The following is a 15,172-nucleotide window of genomic DNA, read 5'->3' as shown; positions in this document are numbered from 1 at the left end:
ACTTGAAACTACGTCACCTTTTAGGTAGCAAATTATATGACTTTTATTTTAAAATGCAACGCGTTTATTGTCAGAGGTACTAGCACATTCAGAACAGTGTATAATAGCAGAGTGTATAGGAAAGACAATGATATGTGCAGGTCCATATATAGCTACAGTCATATTTCAATGTAAAATACAATATGTATTAGTTCTGTGTGCTATTAATCTCTTTAATCTGTGATAAAAATACTTTTCTTAGGCTGGTTTGTTTAGACATTGTAGCTAAGTGATAAATGTTCAAGACCAAGAATTCGTCATATTTGTAAACGCATTTTACTTGTGTAAGAATGAGAACATACAGGAGATAAGAGTTAAAAAAAGATGGACTGTAAATCATAATGCTTTGTCACATCATCTACTTCCTAAGTGATAATAAAGAAACTTACTAAGCATTATTCTTCTCTAATCAATAATCATCCGTTTTCTCTTTTGTTTGAAGCTCCTATTCCTGGCTTTGACGAGACATAATACTGGCTTAGATGACCTGCTAATCACATCTAGTATAGGAACTCCTGCAGAGTTTAGGTGATTTTGTGTTAGGTACTAATTTATAATCTATTTTAAGCCACATTCTTCTGATACCCTTCTTCCAGCTCCACAGTCCCTTGGCATGGTCACAGATAAGCCTAACTGTTCAGACTAGGTGGACTTCATCTTGCTAAGGAGACTTACATCATGGAGAATTTTATTCAAAAGGAGCAACGTTATGCTCAGAATGTTTGCCTGAACAAAACAATGAGAGTTGGTTAAATAACCTGGCATTTCATTTGAGCACAACCTCAAGTTAGCATCAAGTGAAATGGGAGGCTAGGAGACCTAACCAAGAATAATGTCTACTTGAGTAAATAATTTACTGCTTCATTTCATAACCATAGTTTCTGCTTAAGAAAATAAAGGCTCTTTGTAACTGGGAGGTGGCAGATGGCCTGGGTTAATGAAGCACAGGCTGGATGAGCATTTTTTTGCCTTCTTCACTAGAACTGTGAAGAATGAAGACTTCCCTTCTACAGGAAACCTGGTTTTCCCCCTGAAATTTGGTTTCATTCTGTGTCAGTGTTAGTCAAGGTTCCACTGAGAAATAACGTTTCCATGTGCCAAAGTGAAATGCAAGCTCCAGGGCTCACAGCTGCTCAGGCAATTTTTGCATATATACTTGACACTGGCCACTACTTCTGCTGAGAAATTCAGCGTTTTGTGCTGGCTTAAGCAAGAGATGGTGCAACTGCGCGTTTGGTACAAATTTCATACAAATGCAGAGTTTCTTAAATCAGGAAACCAGTCCTGAACTAAGACTGACTTAAAGCTAATCCAGCAGAAATGGTTGGCAACAACCTGGATCTAGTTTTCCAACTTGGTTCCAAAGTGTGGCTGTAGAAAGTGGTTTTGCTCAGAGGAGCAGGAGTGAGGGATGGATGGAACAATACTGCTGCTGGGCTCAAACTTTTGACTGTAGTTCTGGCTTATTTCAACTTCAGCTGTCCATAAGACAGTGAAACTCACTGGTTTTGAGCCTTAGTGGAAACTGCTCAGTGTATGATGTCAGCAGATACACAAATTATCTTGGAAGAAACGGAAGGAATACATATCCATTTCTCAGGGATCTCAGGGCCCCGCAGCTGTTGTCTGCTGGTGACATCCACCATGATTAGCAACGCAGAGGCACAACCCTGAGCTGTACTGCAGACTCCAAAAGCTCTGGCCATGGGCAGCTTTTGCAGCAATTCCAGAGAGAGAGAGAGAGTAGGATCTCTGGCTTGGCTGCCTGCCCTAGAGCTGCAGACCCTGCACTTCTGCGGGGTTTTGCTAAGGCTGGGTGTTCTTTCAGTTATCCCCAAACTGACAGCAAACTTGCCAGATTCACCCTGCCTGGTGAATGGCTGTCTCTAGGGTTTAGAGGACAAAGCCTTTATGGTTCTCTGTCATATGCATGGGAAAGGATGTGCTGCATCCCACACCGATCTGTCCGTTGCTTTAGGACAGACCTCTCAAGCAGATTGCTCCACTGCTGAGACCAGCTAGCTTCCTTGTCCAACTGATGCATCTGCTTCAGTCCTGTGGACTCGAGAAGGGTTGTCACCATGTTACCTAGGGTTTTTGAAATTCAAAGCCAAAATACCAGTATGGAACAGCTCAGATGAAGAAAAAACCAAGTAATTTCTACAAACAAAACAGTGTCATTGAAAAAGAAGATGCTTCCTCAGGTCTGAAAAATCATGTTGGCTAAGAAAGAAGAATACTTTCCCTGACATTGCTGGCTTAAAGAGAAAGAAAACAGGTAGAAATACAGTTTAGATAAGCCTTTGCTCAGTGAACAAATGTTTGCAAGAAGCTGGTGGCAAGTGTTGGAAGCATATCAACACTCAGAGAAAATAAATAAGTCAGAAAACACACAAAGGTAATGCAAGGAGTAATGGCATGAAATTCAGCACAGTAAAAAGTAGTCTATATTGGTGCTTTTCTTGGATAGATTCATTCATCGTTATTCAATAGATGAACTGGCAGGACTATACACCAGGGTTATACTAGCTGTCCTCCATCTGAAGTAACGCTATTAAAGATTTTTTCTTCTACCGGGACAAAAATTCCTCTATATGCCAAAATACAAGTATGACCTAGTTTACTTTATCCAGATACTGCCAAATAGAAAGCCTCTTTCAGCTGCAGACAGTACCAGAGAGCTGAGGCAAAGATCCTATCCTGCATAAGCTAAATCCATTCATCACAAGAAGAAAATCTGCTGGGATCAAATGTGATTAGATGATTTTGATGTGCCTGTCCTATCAGCTCTATTACTTACTTGCACATGTGCCATCTGGCATAAGCATGTACCCGTTGAGACAATAGCACTTGTAGCTGCCATGTGTATTCATACATCTGTGTTCACAGGGACGTGGTTTCAGTCCACATTCGTTCAGATCTGCAGAAGTCATAGAAATTAAGTGAGTGCTGGGTTTATATACATGTATTAATACATATAGGTGGATAATATTGCCTAATGCCTTGAATTCCCCACAGTAGAATCGCTTGGATTGAAAATGAGCCAGCCCCTTGCAAGATGAGATGAGAGTTTAGCAGACCATCTGGCTGAAAGGCTGCTAGGAAAACTAACGTACACAGACGTCTGCACCTGAAAAACTAATGCAAACTCTGGCCACATCTGGCAGCTTATTAGGAAGAGGTAGAGGGATGGAGAGAGAATTGCAGTTAGTCTCTTTTCTGGGAGTTATTTTTCTGGATTCCTCTGATTCTAGCTGGAGATTTTAGCCCTCCAGTTGACCTCTGTACTAGAAAGGCAAAAACATGAGACTCAGAACAGCAAATCAACTTGAGAGAAAGTTAAACAAAGGGTTTTTTTTTTTTTTTTTCCTGAGCTACACGTTGGCACATAGGTTATCAGTAGCGGAAATGAAATAAAATATATGATAAAAATGATGTGACTTTAAGAATAAAAGGACAAGTCTCAAAAATCCCAAAATCCTGAGAATAAAAACACCCTAAAAACTTCTCAAAATCCAGGATTTAAAAGGCTTTGCAGAAACTAAATTAATTTTAAATTCCTAATAGCTATCCTTCACAGGGCGAAAGCTAGAATCCTAAGAAGTTTAATTTGTGTAGTATAGGCAGAGCAGTGCTGACACAGGCAGTGCTGACAATGTTATTGGTCCTATGACAAGGGGACATCTGTGCTTGTGACTTCTGTGAACAGACAGGTCTCCCGCTTGTAGTCTGAAATGTCATTAGGAAACAGACAGAACTCATTAACAGAATGTACCAGCATATGCAGCCCATTCAACATGTGTTTAACGGCACATATCACCAATAATATAATTTCAATAAAGATGCAACTCTCCAAGCACTGGGCTTGTGCAGCTCCACTTCTAACGGGAGAAGCATCTGTTCCCATGTCTATGCGCCCTGCAGACCACAGAAAAATCTCCAGACCATTCAAAGCATAAACTTTGTGCTGGTTGTACATGTGCAGAAGTGTTTGTTACAGCTCAGTCCAGGGAAGAAAAAGAGGGTTGCATTCTGTTATTTAAACATAGGGTCTGCTTGAAAGCGGAAAACCTATCAGCTTGCAAATCACACTGGATTTTTGTGCTACTGTGGCTCCACTAAATAATGAAGATTCTCATAACAAAGAAACTAGAGAGGAACAAAAGTTATTTCACTTAGACCATACATTTTCAAAAGTGCTTAGCTGCACCTATCTGGCACAATGCACAGTAAGGCACAGATAGCATATGCAGCTCTAAGAGAGACCCTATGGAGATAAGGCTAGTTTAGCTCAGACTCAGTGGCAGACTAATACAGTTCCCTTATCTCTGTTATTTCAGTTAGCTCATGTTGAGCTTGCTCAGCAGGACATTCTGCTGTAAAGACAGACCAAGTCTACATCTGCCTGTAAATTAAAAGTGGCTCTGAGCATTCCTGGCTGCTGGAACATGACCACCTATACGGCTACACTATTGAAATAACTCCAGGACATTCTTGGCCTGTGCCAGCTACCACTTCACTAAAAAATTCCTGGCCACGCTTCAGAAGGTAGAAGAGCGCAGGGAGCTAACAGGCAATTTTCACATGTAGGTCTGTACAGTGCCTCCACCAAGCCTCAGGCTCTGGATCTACTACAAGTGTGAAGAACTGACCTGCTTGCGTACGGAGGGCATATCAAATCCAGCTGGAGTTACTGCACAGAAAACACCTAAAAGCTGGGAGTGTCTCTGTTGCTTTTTGGTAACATTTAAGCTGCCAAATCACTTTTGGGGTTGAACTTCTGGGTTTAGAGGCTGAAGTTGTGATACCTACGTATCTATTGCACGCAACCACGGCTGCTGTGCCACTTTCCACTCTAGGGGTACCGAGGGATTGACTTATTTCCCTGCAAGCAACATCAAAAGTGCAAAAAATGGAGTTTTTTAAAACGCTTAACGGTATAGCTTTATAGCATATTGATTGACAGATACTGCGTAATAAATGGATTGTTTTGACTCTGAAAAATGTGTGTTTAGTTCATCAATGCAATGTTTTCAAGCAAAGGCTGCAGGTGCTTAGGAAGGTAGCAAGGAGAGAACCATTCATTGGTGTGGCCATTATGTCCTGCTTCCTTCACACACTTGCAGTTCACTCATCTGCACTGCAGTAGGATGCCCCTCTCCATGCACAGTGACCTGCTCCTTTCATCTGATCCAACACGGGGGTCTCATAGATCAGAACAGGAAAAAAAAGACTGAGTTGTCACCAATGTGTTAGATGAAATATTCCAATGTTTAACTGCAAGTTTATGGAGAGAAAGTGTTGCATTCAAAGTTTCCGAATATGCAATCCCAAAGACTCCAGATTCTGTGTTCTCAAAAAATACCAATCAGCATATGCAAACAGATGGCATTGGCCCAGGAGGATTGAGAAATTACATATCTAGCATATAATTGCGTGTCTTTCTCATGAGAGGGTTAGTTAAGAAAGTAACATGGGTTACTAGTTAAGAAAATAACATGGGTTCTGGATTTGACTTCTGGCTTTTCTTAATTTCCTATATAATCTCTCCATGCCTTAATCCTCTGACTATAAACATGCCAGTTTGCCCTTGTCATCAGCCCACAGGAGATACGTGATAGAGGTTCAAACTTCTGTGTGCTGAAGGAGACTTAGAGCTTGTCTGGGATGCTGGAGATCCAAGAGCCTTAAACTCTAAGCTTTTCTATGTAAACAAGAAAATATCTTGCTCTACTATTTTGGTAGGTGACACGACCCTTACTACAAGATAAGGAGACAGAACATCAACAGTCTGCTTTCTGGAGTAACATCCCCATGTGCACAAACCTTGATTACAGGTTGTCCCTGTATATCCAGGGAAACATTTGCATTTGTTTGGTCCCATGCACTCGCCATACTTGCAGCCAAGTCCACAGATAGCTGGGGGAGTCAGGCAGAGAAAGGAGAGAGAAAAAGAAAAAGTTAGAAATATTCTATTTGAGAACTTTTGGCCTACTTAGTCACCTAAAAACTTGTTGCACAAGTTCAACATCCTCCATACCTCTCCCACTAGTTCAGGCATGGTAGCTGCTGATGAGCACTTTATTTCTGCTGGAGAAAAGTGCCACTAGCAAGGATTACGAGTGTGTGGCTTTCCAGGTTTGTAAAGACCTGGAAAAGAAGGGGCTCCATTTAGCTCTCTCCGTCATGCCTTTTATGCCATGCCGTGATTCACATTTAGTTTTGCACTCCTGCCCTTTTCCTATTTCTAAGAAGCCTATGTGAGAAGCAGCTAGCCAGCACCCTCACTTGCTGCGCTTGGCATCTGGAGTGGGAAAGAGGCAACAGCATTCCTGCAGCCACAAGAGACACATTACCCTACAGCAGTTTTCCACTCTTGGACCTCCTCACTTACAGCCGAGGAACATGTCCATCCCATGGTGGAACATCCAGAGCACATCCATCAAATGATCAGGCAACTATCCTTACCACAGATCCCAATATGTATAAATGCATCAGGTTTACAGTGACTTGAAGGGGCTGTGCTTAGCCTGGATGCATTAAAAAGTAAAAATTTTCCAACTCTCAGCCCTCTGGATGATTAGTCAGGAATTATATGTTGGCTTTTATATGGCTTAAGGATCCTAAAGTCAATGCGATTGTCAACATGAGGGTTATTCAGGAAAAGGAAACGAAACATGCATTTAAAACAGGACTAGCTCTGGAAAAACAGAGAAAAAGTATGCACCAGGATGCACATCTCGCTACCTTGTGTAATTAAGCTGCTGTCCAAACAATAGGAAATATGGAAGTCACAGTGGTAGTCACTACACAGTAAAATTCTTAACTAAAATTCATACTGCTGAATTCAGGTGTCTTCCTTAAAGATTCATTCAGATGTACCAGCTCTTGAGGTTAAGGCATATTTCAACACAGCCCCTATCCCTGAATGCAGCGTGACATAGTGTGAAACTAGCTGAGTATTAACACTGAAGCAGAGAGCACCACTGCATCTGGATTTACAGTGCAGAACTACGTTATAGTTGGCTTAAAGAAATCTTCCAAAGAAGACTCATAAGTTTATGAAAACTGAATTTTACTATAAAGCACCCTATTGCTTTACAACAAAATATCTTACTCCACTGGCTGATTGAAGTTATATTTGCCAGTTGTCCCTCAAGGCATTCATATGCATCAAAACTAAAGTGCTATTAAGAAAAGCGCAAATATTAATAAAGGTATTAATCAGTTTTTTCCGTTTTTAAACTGTCATGCTATATATACAGAGCAGAGACTTTTCGTGTCTTTCCCTTTTAGACGTCAGTCTGTTGATTTTCAGCAATGAATAACCCTAAGCTTCTATTCAAATTCACCAGATTATACAATGCCAAACTCTCTGGGACAAGTGGAATATCTGAGAAAGATTCCTGAACATGTATTTTATGACTGTGTTGTGTTTTGCCCAAGTACATCTAGAGAGAAATTCTACATCACCTTCTCCTTGGGATCTGAAGACCTTTAACAAATTTGAAGTCTCTTAAGAATAACTGACTCTTCATTAAGCAAATGATCCACAGACCAGACACTGGCCAGCTACCCAAGCTCAAGTCAGGTGCACTTATTGCTTGGGTTTTATTTATATATTTAGAAAGTTAAACTATCCTGCTTCTCAGAGGCTGTGTACTCTGAAGAGAAAGGATACCAACTGATAAAAACCCGAACATTTCAGGGTTCCATACGTAGCATTAGAAGTCACTGCATTTTTGGCACTTACTTGAGGCTGTAACAGTATAGGCACTGACCGGGGCTGTGCAGGAGTTTAAAACATATGGTTCCTTCTGGACCTAAGAATTTTTGAATACGTATCTTATTGTTTAGTGTTATTTACCCAAAGCTCTGCTTTTTTGAGCAGATGGTCTTTCAAACATTTTATTCACTCTCTCACAGAGTTATGAGATTTCACTCCTCAGAAGGTTTCTTTCTGTAACTTCTGGCAGACGTATACGAAATCCCTTTATTAGTACCAAGTACACAGCCGTGGAGAGGAAACAAGCATAAAGAGTTATTGTTACCTTCGCAGTGGCCTTTGTTGTTCTTTTTCCAGCCATAACAGCAATCCAACCTAGAACCATAGCGGCACACCCCAGGCTGGCTCACAGTCACCAGCTGCCCATGAGCTCTCGAGCTGTATAAAGAAGGATAAACACTAGCTCCAGCAGGCACACACACTTTAATCCATTGCTCCATGTACTCCTTTGTATCTTTCCCTCATCTTTTATCCACTGTCAGGCATTTTCGTTTCACCAGAGCTTGGAGCATTCAACAGTGTTCCTAGACAGGAATGCAAAGTTGCATTTGTTTGGAGAAACAGGGGAGATGGGAATGTTTCACCTGCAATAAATTACAGTGTGCAACATAAATCCTTTCTAATGAGAAACGTGGCAAAGGCAAAAAATACAGCCAGGTGCCCTGCTAGGATGAGTCATTTTTAATATCAGTGAAGTCAATGGGGCTGCTCCAGTTTGCGCCACATGAGGAATCTGGATTATTGGATAGGGGATGCCATACCTGACAGTGCTATTGCTTTGGATGATGAAATACTGATTCTACAGAAAAGCAGCTTTCTGAACATCAGTCAGCCCCATAAAAGCTGGTGACTTGCAGGCTTGTAGCCACTGCATACACACAAATTGATTGCATAAGTGCAGACAGTCCTGTGCATTCTGCTTGCATGGGTCTCCCTGACCATACAAATTAACATTAGTTTAATCTGCCAATAAGCTCAGGGAGTTCAAAGTCACTGTGCAGTTCAACAGCTGCAAGAGCTGGAAAACCTGCAACGTTAGTTGCCAAAACTGTAAATCTGATGGAAATCCACAATTGTGTAAGTCTTCTAGACCTACTCTTCACTGCAACAGATGCTGTGACTCAGGTTCTCTTCTCCCTCTGCTTGCTGTTACTTAAGTTCTCCATTACCACATGCCTGTCCCCTGGATGAAATTCTCTTCCTTATCCAAAACCCGTTGTTCCCACTGCTTTTTCTAGGCCATAATTTAAAACGCACTTTCTTCGAAGACTCCAAAGTGGTGTTTCTGACACAGAAAACACCTTATCTGCGAGAATTTCACAGTAAGGGATTTGGGATACTGAGGGGGGCAATACACAGCAACAAACATCCCCACAGTGGGGAACAAAATGGAAAAAAGTCAACAGGCCAGGAACTTTTGCATTTGTTAGTCTGATGCACAATAAAGGCATTGCTTTATCACCCTACAGCAGTGCTTTGCACATATTCTCCGGTGCTTACCTGTAAGGGTTGCACCTCTATTGGAACAGTTACTGCAAACATCTCTAAGGCAAACTAGTAAAATAAATATATGCATACGCTTCAAAGATGCAAGATGTTACCACAGAGTTTTCTTTAGAAGTAGAATCATTGGAAAGAGAAGGGAGTTCAGTGGAAATGCAGAAGCTCATGTATCTGAGATACCCTGAATGAAGAGATGGTTCTCATGTCACCTGGCAAGTGGCAAGTAAAGACTTCAGTGTTGGAATAAATTGTTCTAAAGTCACCCAGCCTTTGTCATGAACGCAGTGATGCCGTCTACAGGAGTACATCTTCAGACAGGAATAAAAACATGTTGAACAGCTATGACTCCTGTATGTGTGCACACTTCCTCTGCATTTATAGACAATAAAATAACCTTTTTCCATTTTGTTCATCCAAATGCTGCTGGCTTACATCACTTGCAAGCATACAAGTTAAAGAACATATGTTCTGCTTACATGCTAGAAAGTGCCCTGGAATTCACCTGGATAGTAAATGTATATTCTGCTTACATCCCAGAAAATCCCCTTGAATGCAGCTGGATAATGCTATGACTCACCTGGAAGGTTAAAATGCCTGAAACTTGGAGGAATCAGGATCTCGTTACTTTCCAAAAGGTGCTCATTTTCACAGGAAGGCAAATTCATTCAGTAATGTTTTATTTAATAATTGACTTCAAAATCATATAATGAAAGTGTCTTTACGAGGTATACAATATCTCACAAGATTTCAGTACAAACATGACAAAACTGGGAAATGTTTCATCAAATTGCAAATAAACTGAATGCAGCTGAACTTCATAGATACTGCCCTGGACAAGGCCTTTCACTTGTTCTGACTTCCACAACAAACACCAAGTTAAAGCCAATACCTTTGACAGTGGGAAAGGTCAACTAGATCATTGAGAGCCCACTCAGGTCCCCAAATATGTGAGGAAAACCAGTTTTGCCAGGTTAGTCCCTCTGACTGGTGAAGAACCATCAGCCATCAGCTCAGCTATTGCTGTCAGGAGTTCAGCATTTTGTGCAAAAGAAAGAAATTTATAAAGAGGAGATCATTTCAGACAGGCAGATACTTTCTGGGGGAACGTCTCATGGACCCGCCTGGACAGGAGAAGTACTGCAGACTGGAGGCACAGCATGCTTCGGATCCCTCCCTATACGATATTCTTATAGGATTTCACAGGGAGTACTTAGAGGCCTGAGTGAGATTGCTGTGATTGTCACTGTCTGCTCAGTGTGCAAGAAATGCCTGGCCTTGAAGAACCTGCAGCCTAAATATGTGACTGAAGAAGAAAGACAAGAGAAGGTAGACTATGCGGGTCAAACTGTTGTGCAGGTCAGTGGCAAGGGCGGCCTCTACATTTCTAGTGAAGAACTCTGTCCTCCGAGAATCAGCAGCTTACAGCACTAGTGCTAGAGGTAACAAGTGGCAGATTGAGTCATCCAGCGTGCCCAAGCAGCAGAAAGGAACTGATTTTATGCGGCTGTGACATTGCTGACACCACTAGGATGGCATTTAGCAAAAATCATTGAAGATTAATACAAAGAACTTCTACAATAAGCCAGGGCCTCCTTAGTCGAGCTGACAGAAAGAAAGAGCTGGCCATAGTTGCTACCCCAAGATCACTGTGAGCCACTAGCACCATTACAAAATAGGTGGAACTCTCAGGTGTTTCGGTCAAAGTTCCAGGAAAGTATTACTGCTGCCATATCAGGTGTATTGTGTACAGTTCTTAACATTCGTGTTGAAGAAATATGAAGTGTGTATGTTATATATGATGATCAAAGCTATGAAGAATGAAAAACCTGGCTTCAGATGAACAAGCCAAAAGCTGAGAGTGGATCTGATTGCTTCCTGCTACATGTCAGGCAGCTCCAAACAACAGAGGGAAGAGCCTGTTAAAAGAAAGGCCAATTTATGTCCCTTTGCTCGTGTGCTACTGTCCATTAATACTCTGAGGGGGACACAAGAATACGAACACAGCGACAAGAGGGGTAAGGGTCTTGAGGAGCATTGAAGAACCAGGAGAGCAATTCCTACCTAATTTTAAGGTACATAGTCTCTTTCACAAACTGAGAAAGATCTAATGTTGCCTGTAATGATACGAATATGGATGTGAATTAAGTTATGTCCCATTTACTCAGCTACTGCTGAAAAAAGATGTTCCTCTCTGGAGTAATATGAAGATGTTGAACTCTATCCCAAAAGAAGTCAGATCAATTCAGAGCAAAGCATTCAGATACTGGCCAGGACCAGAAAGCTATATACCTATTCCTACAGTGGTGTGAGCAGCAGACAAAAGAAATTGGGTGTGTGAGGGGAGGACAGACCTTAAACTACTACACAGTACCTTTGACTTCTTGCAGTGATTTAATTAATTTGGTATTAAAAAAGAAAACTTAATGTATTTACAATAAAACATATTCAGACAGTTCACCTGCTCCACTGATCAAGGAGCTAGGTAGATCTTCCAGCAGAGCCAGTTCGCTGATAGGGCAGGACTGATATTCCCAATAGTTTAAATACACAAACAACTGCAAAGGAAAATATTACGAGAACTGGTAAAAGAGGAGGAATTAAGCACGCCTGAATGTTGGGACTTGCTTATCCAACAGACTCTTCCCACCCCCATTTTTGTTGTTTCATTCTCCAAAATAAGAAAACAGTTTTACATTGCATCAGTTTCTCGAAATTAATTATGACCTAGGCCAAATCCAAGCTACTAAACATGTCTGTATACCAATGGGCAGTCAAAAATTTCAAATATAATAACTGGGCTGATAGCTGGGCTGGACTGTAATCCTTGTTAGCAGCCATTTTACCAGTAACAGCTAAATAAAAAGAAGTAAAAATCCCAACAGTGAAAGAAGTTACTTGTCATGTTCTCCTGACCAGCGATCACAAGCAGCGTAAGCCCTGTCTGAACTGAGTTATGTGACGGTAACAGCTGCAGAGGGTGAGCAAGCAAGTCTTCAAAAGCCTGATTTAACCAGGTAGGTAGAAAAGTCAGGTATGGTTTGCGTTAATACAGTTGTTTGTTTTCAGATCCTATTAATATTCTGTCTTTTACTAAAGTTTTCTCTGGAAAGGAACATTTATGAGAAGCTTTTACTTTTGGTTTTTTTTTTCCTTCAAGACACAGCTGCTGAATAGATTTAGTGCACTGTTCCCATAAGATCTCTACAGGCCACTCTCGGTCAGCTCTTGCCCATACAACAGCTGCCTGCTGCTGGGGGGGTGAGGGGGGAAGGTCTCATTTATATTTTTAGCAGCTTTGAGTTAACTTCAAAGACAGGATATTGTCCCTTTCTTTAATTTTCCTCTTAAAAATTTCTGGACATTGTTGCTAGGAAAACCCACTAGGACCAAACCTAAAATTTTCTTCAACTGGTATATTCCGAAGGACAAAAAAGATGGTATCTTGCAACTTAGCAATTTAAAAGAAATTCCTAAAAGTCTTTTATGAGCTTAGGTCATGCAGAGATACATTTGAACATTTTTCCAAATAAAGGCATAAGGGCGTTTTGTTGTGGTGGTTGGTTGTTTTTTTGGGTTTTTTGTTTGCTTGGTTTTACCCAAGTTTATTTGAAAGGTGACTTCCTCCTGGGAAAAAAAAAAGTTAACCTATAATTGTATTAAGTAAAAACAAAAAAGTGCCACTCATTATCTTTCAATAACTGTGTCTTAGATATCCCTTCAGCGAGTTTCAGGCACTCAGAGTGGCGACAGTCCTGCTTCACTGCAAGTCCCTCCCACAACACCGAATGAAGTTTAGCCTGGGCTTGCAGAAGTTCCTTTAAGGCTTCATGTGCCCACCAAACTCCTTAAAGGATGTGCCTAGAGCAGAAAAAAGTCCAGGCATGAAAGCTACGCTTCTAAGAGACAAAAATCACCATAATTAATTCATTTTTTCCAAACATTCTGACTTTTAGTATTTCCTGTACCTTCCTCCTAGGTATTCAGAGATTATTATCCTTTCTCATCCAAGACTTCCATCAAGATGTTTGGAAATCTCTTCTTTCCCCTTCCTCCCAATGGAGAAGGCACAATGACAATCTTGGTGGAAAAGAGCTGCTGCCACCATCATCTGACATTAACTTGGACAAGGCAGGCTGTAGCGCAGTCAGCCTTAGGGAGGTTGTAGGTTTCCCGTAGGTTTCATGACTCACTGTCAAATCACACCATTTTTACCAACCATGTCCCTCTTTGCTTGAGCAACTCCAGGTCATACTTTCTTCTGGAAGGAGATAATGCTTTTATTTTGTGGTTTTGTACCTTTCAAAGTGTTTGAAATGCAAATATGCAACAACAAGGAATTACTAACGTGGGCATTTGAACAGAGCTCTGCTTTGAGAGCAAATGTGGTTTTTTTTTTCTGTAAGAGCAGGTCTGGAGTTCATAAACTTCCAGTTCCTGAGGAGGTGACCACTTGATGGCCCTGCGTCTGCTGGAGCCGCACGCTCCCACTTGTCGGTCATAAACATTCCCATTCACAAATCTGATACTAAACAAATAAACCACGCAACGTCTTGAAGGCTTCATCCCCAGTTGCTGTGAATTCTCCTTTTGCCAGCTGCTCCCTTGCCGCAGCACTTGGGGCCTTCTGTTTGCTTCTGGGGAACTGGGAGGGGGAACATTGGAAGGGCTTAATCTGGAGTTAACAGTTTTATTTGTCCTCTCTCAAAAATCTCATTCTCTTCCCGGAGTGTACCTGTCTCCACAGAACATAACAACTGTCACGACAGTGGTATTTTAAAGTGTCTTTTTGCACCAGCAAACCGAAGACTCGAGCGGCTCACACCTGTCTATACGTGGTGCAGCTCTTCTCGTCGTTTGCATCTCGCTGCTGCACCGAAGTTACCTTCCCCCTCTCCCCCCCCCGCCGAGTAAAAAAGCCCCGCAGCTTTGGAGCGATTCCCTCACGCAAAGCGGCACACGGCCCGGCTGGAAAAGCCTTAAGACCCTTCCGCGGGCGGCGTTCAGCACCACGGAGCCGGGGCGCTGCCGTACCTGCCCTTACACGGCGGCTCCGGCGACCTGCCGCCGCCGCGGCGAGCCCCACGGACACGGGTGGAGGAAGGACCCGCTGACAGCCGCACCAGCGGGGGAGCACGGCTTTCCCCCCCTCCCCGCCCCGGCACGGCAGGGAGCGCACCCGGCCACCCGCCGGCCGAGCCCCCGGCCCCAGCCCCGGCCCCCACACGGGGCGTTCCCGCGCAGGAACGGGGCAGCGGTCCCCGGGCCCCCTCCCCAACACCTCGTACCCCCACCCCCGCCGCCCCCGCTCACCTGCCCGCGGCGGCCAGCCCGGCGGCGAGGAGGGCGGCGAGCAGGGCGGCCCCGGGCGCCGGCACCATCGCCCGGCCCCGGCCCCGGCGGTGGGGCGGCGGCTGGCCCGGCGGCGGTGGGGCGGGTGGGTGGGAGGGAGAGCGAGGGGCGACGGGCTGGGGCTGATAAAGCCGTCGGGGCGGGCCCGCCTCCGGCCGCGCTCGCCGTGCGCGTCCCACACGCCCCGGGACGGGGCGGGCAGCGACCCCCGGGCGGGGCGAGCGGCTCCGCCGGGCGAGCGGGACCAGGGCGGCGCGGGAGAAGGCGAGGGGGGACGCGGAGCCCCCCGTCCCGCCGGGTCGCCCCAGCAGGGAGGGGGACAGGCTGCAGCCCGGGAGCCGCTGCCCCGCCGGTGTGGGCACGGAGGCACGGCGGTGCCCCATCCCCCCCCGCCCCCGGAAAGCCCCGGCAGCCCGCGGCCCCCCGGGCCCCTCCCCGGACCAAGCGCGGGCGCTGCTCCGAGCTCGTTCCCGGCGATGTGAGCTCGTTCCCTGC

General features: G+C 43.8%; 1 protein-coding gene across 2 annotated transcripts in view; it reads right to left on the bottom strand.

Moving 5' to 3' along the window:
* Nucleotides 1-14,785, bottom strand: part of EGFL6 (EGF like domain multiple 6) — a 46,914-nt gene extending 32,129 nt beyond the window's left edge. The window contains exons 1-4 of one of the 2 annotated variants that reach the window (XM_075095618.1): nucleotides 14,639-14,785; nucleotides 8,091-8,203; nucleotides 5,866-5,958; nucleotides 2,840-2,959 (exon numbers count right to left, since the gene is read on the bottom strand). In XM_075095618.1, coding sequence (XP_074951719.1) covers nucleotides 2,840-2,959; nucleotides 5,866-5,958; nucleotides 8,091-8,203; nucleotides 14,639-14,706 — 394 coding nt within the window. In that variant the 5' untranslated portion in view covers nucleotides 14,707-14,785. The remainder of the gene's footprint in view (nucleotides 1-2,839; nucleotides 2,960-5,865; nucleotides 5,959-8,090; nucleotides 8,204-14,638) is intronic. The other variant, XM_075095611.1, reaches the window with a different exon arrangement.
* Nucleotides 14,786-15,172: the final 387 nt, after the last annotated feature.

The sequence above is a fragment of the Phalacrocorax aristotelis genome, chromosome 1 (assembly GCF_949628215.1).
Source record: "Phalacrocorax aristotelis chromosome 1, bGulAri2.1, whole genome shotgun sequence".
In the NCBI taxonomy this organism is placed as follows: domain Eukaryota; kingdom Metazoa; phylum Chordata; class Aves; order Suliformes; family Phalacrocoracidae; genus Phalacrocorax; species Phalacrocorax aristotelis.
This window is presented reverse-complemented; position numbering and strand designations above follow the sequence as displayed.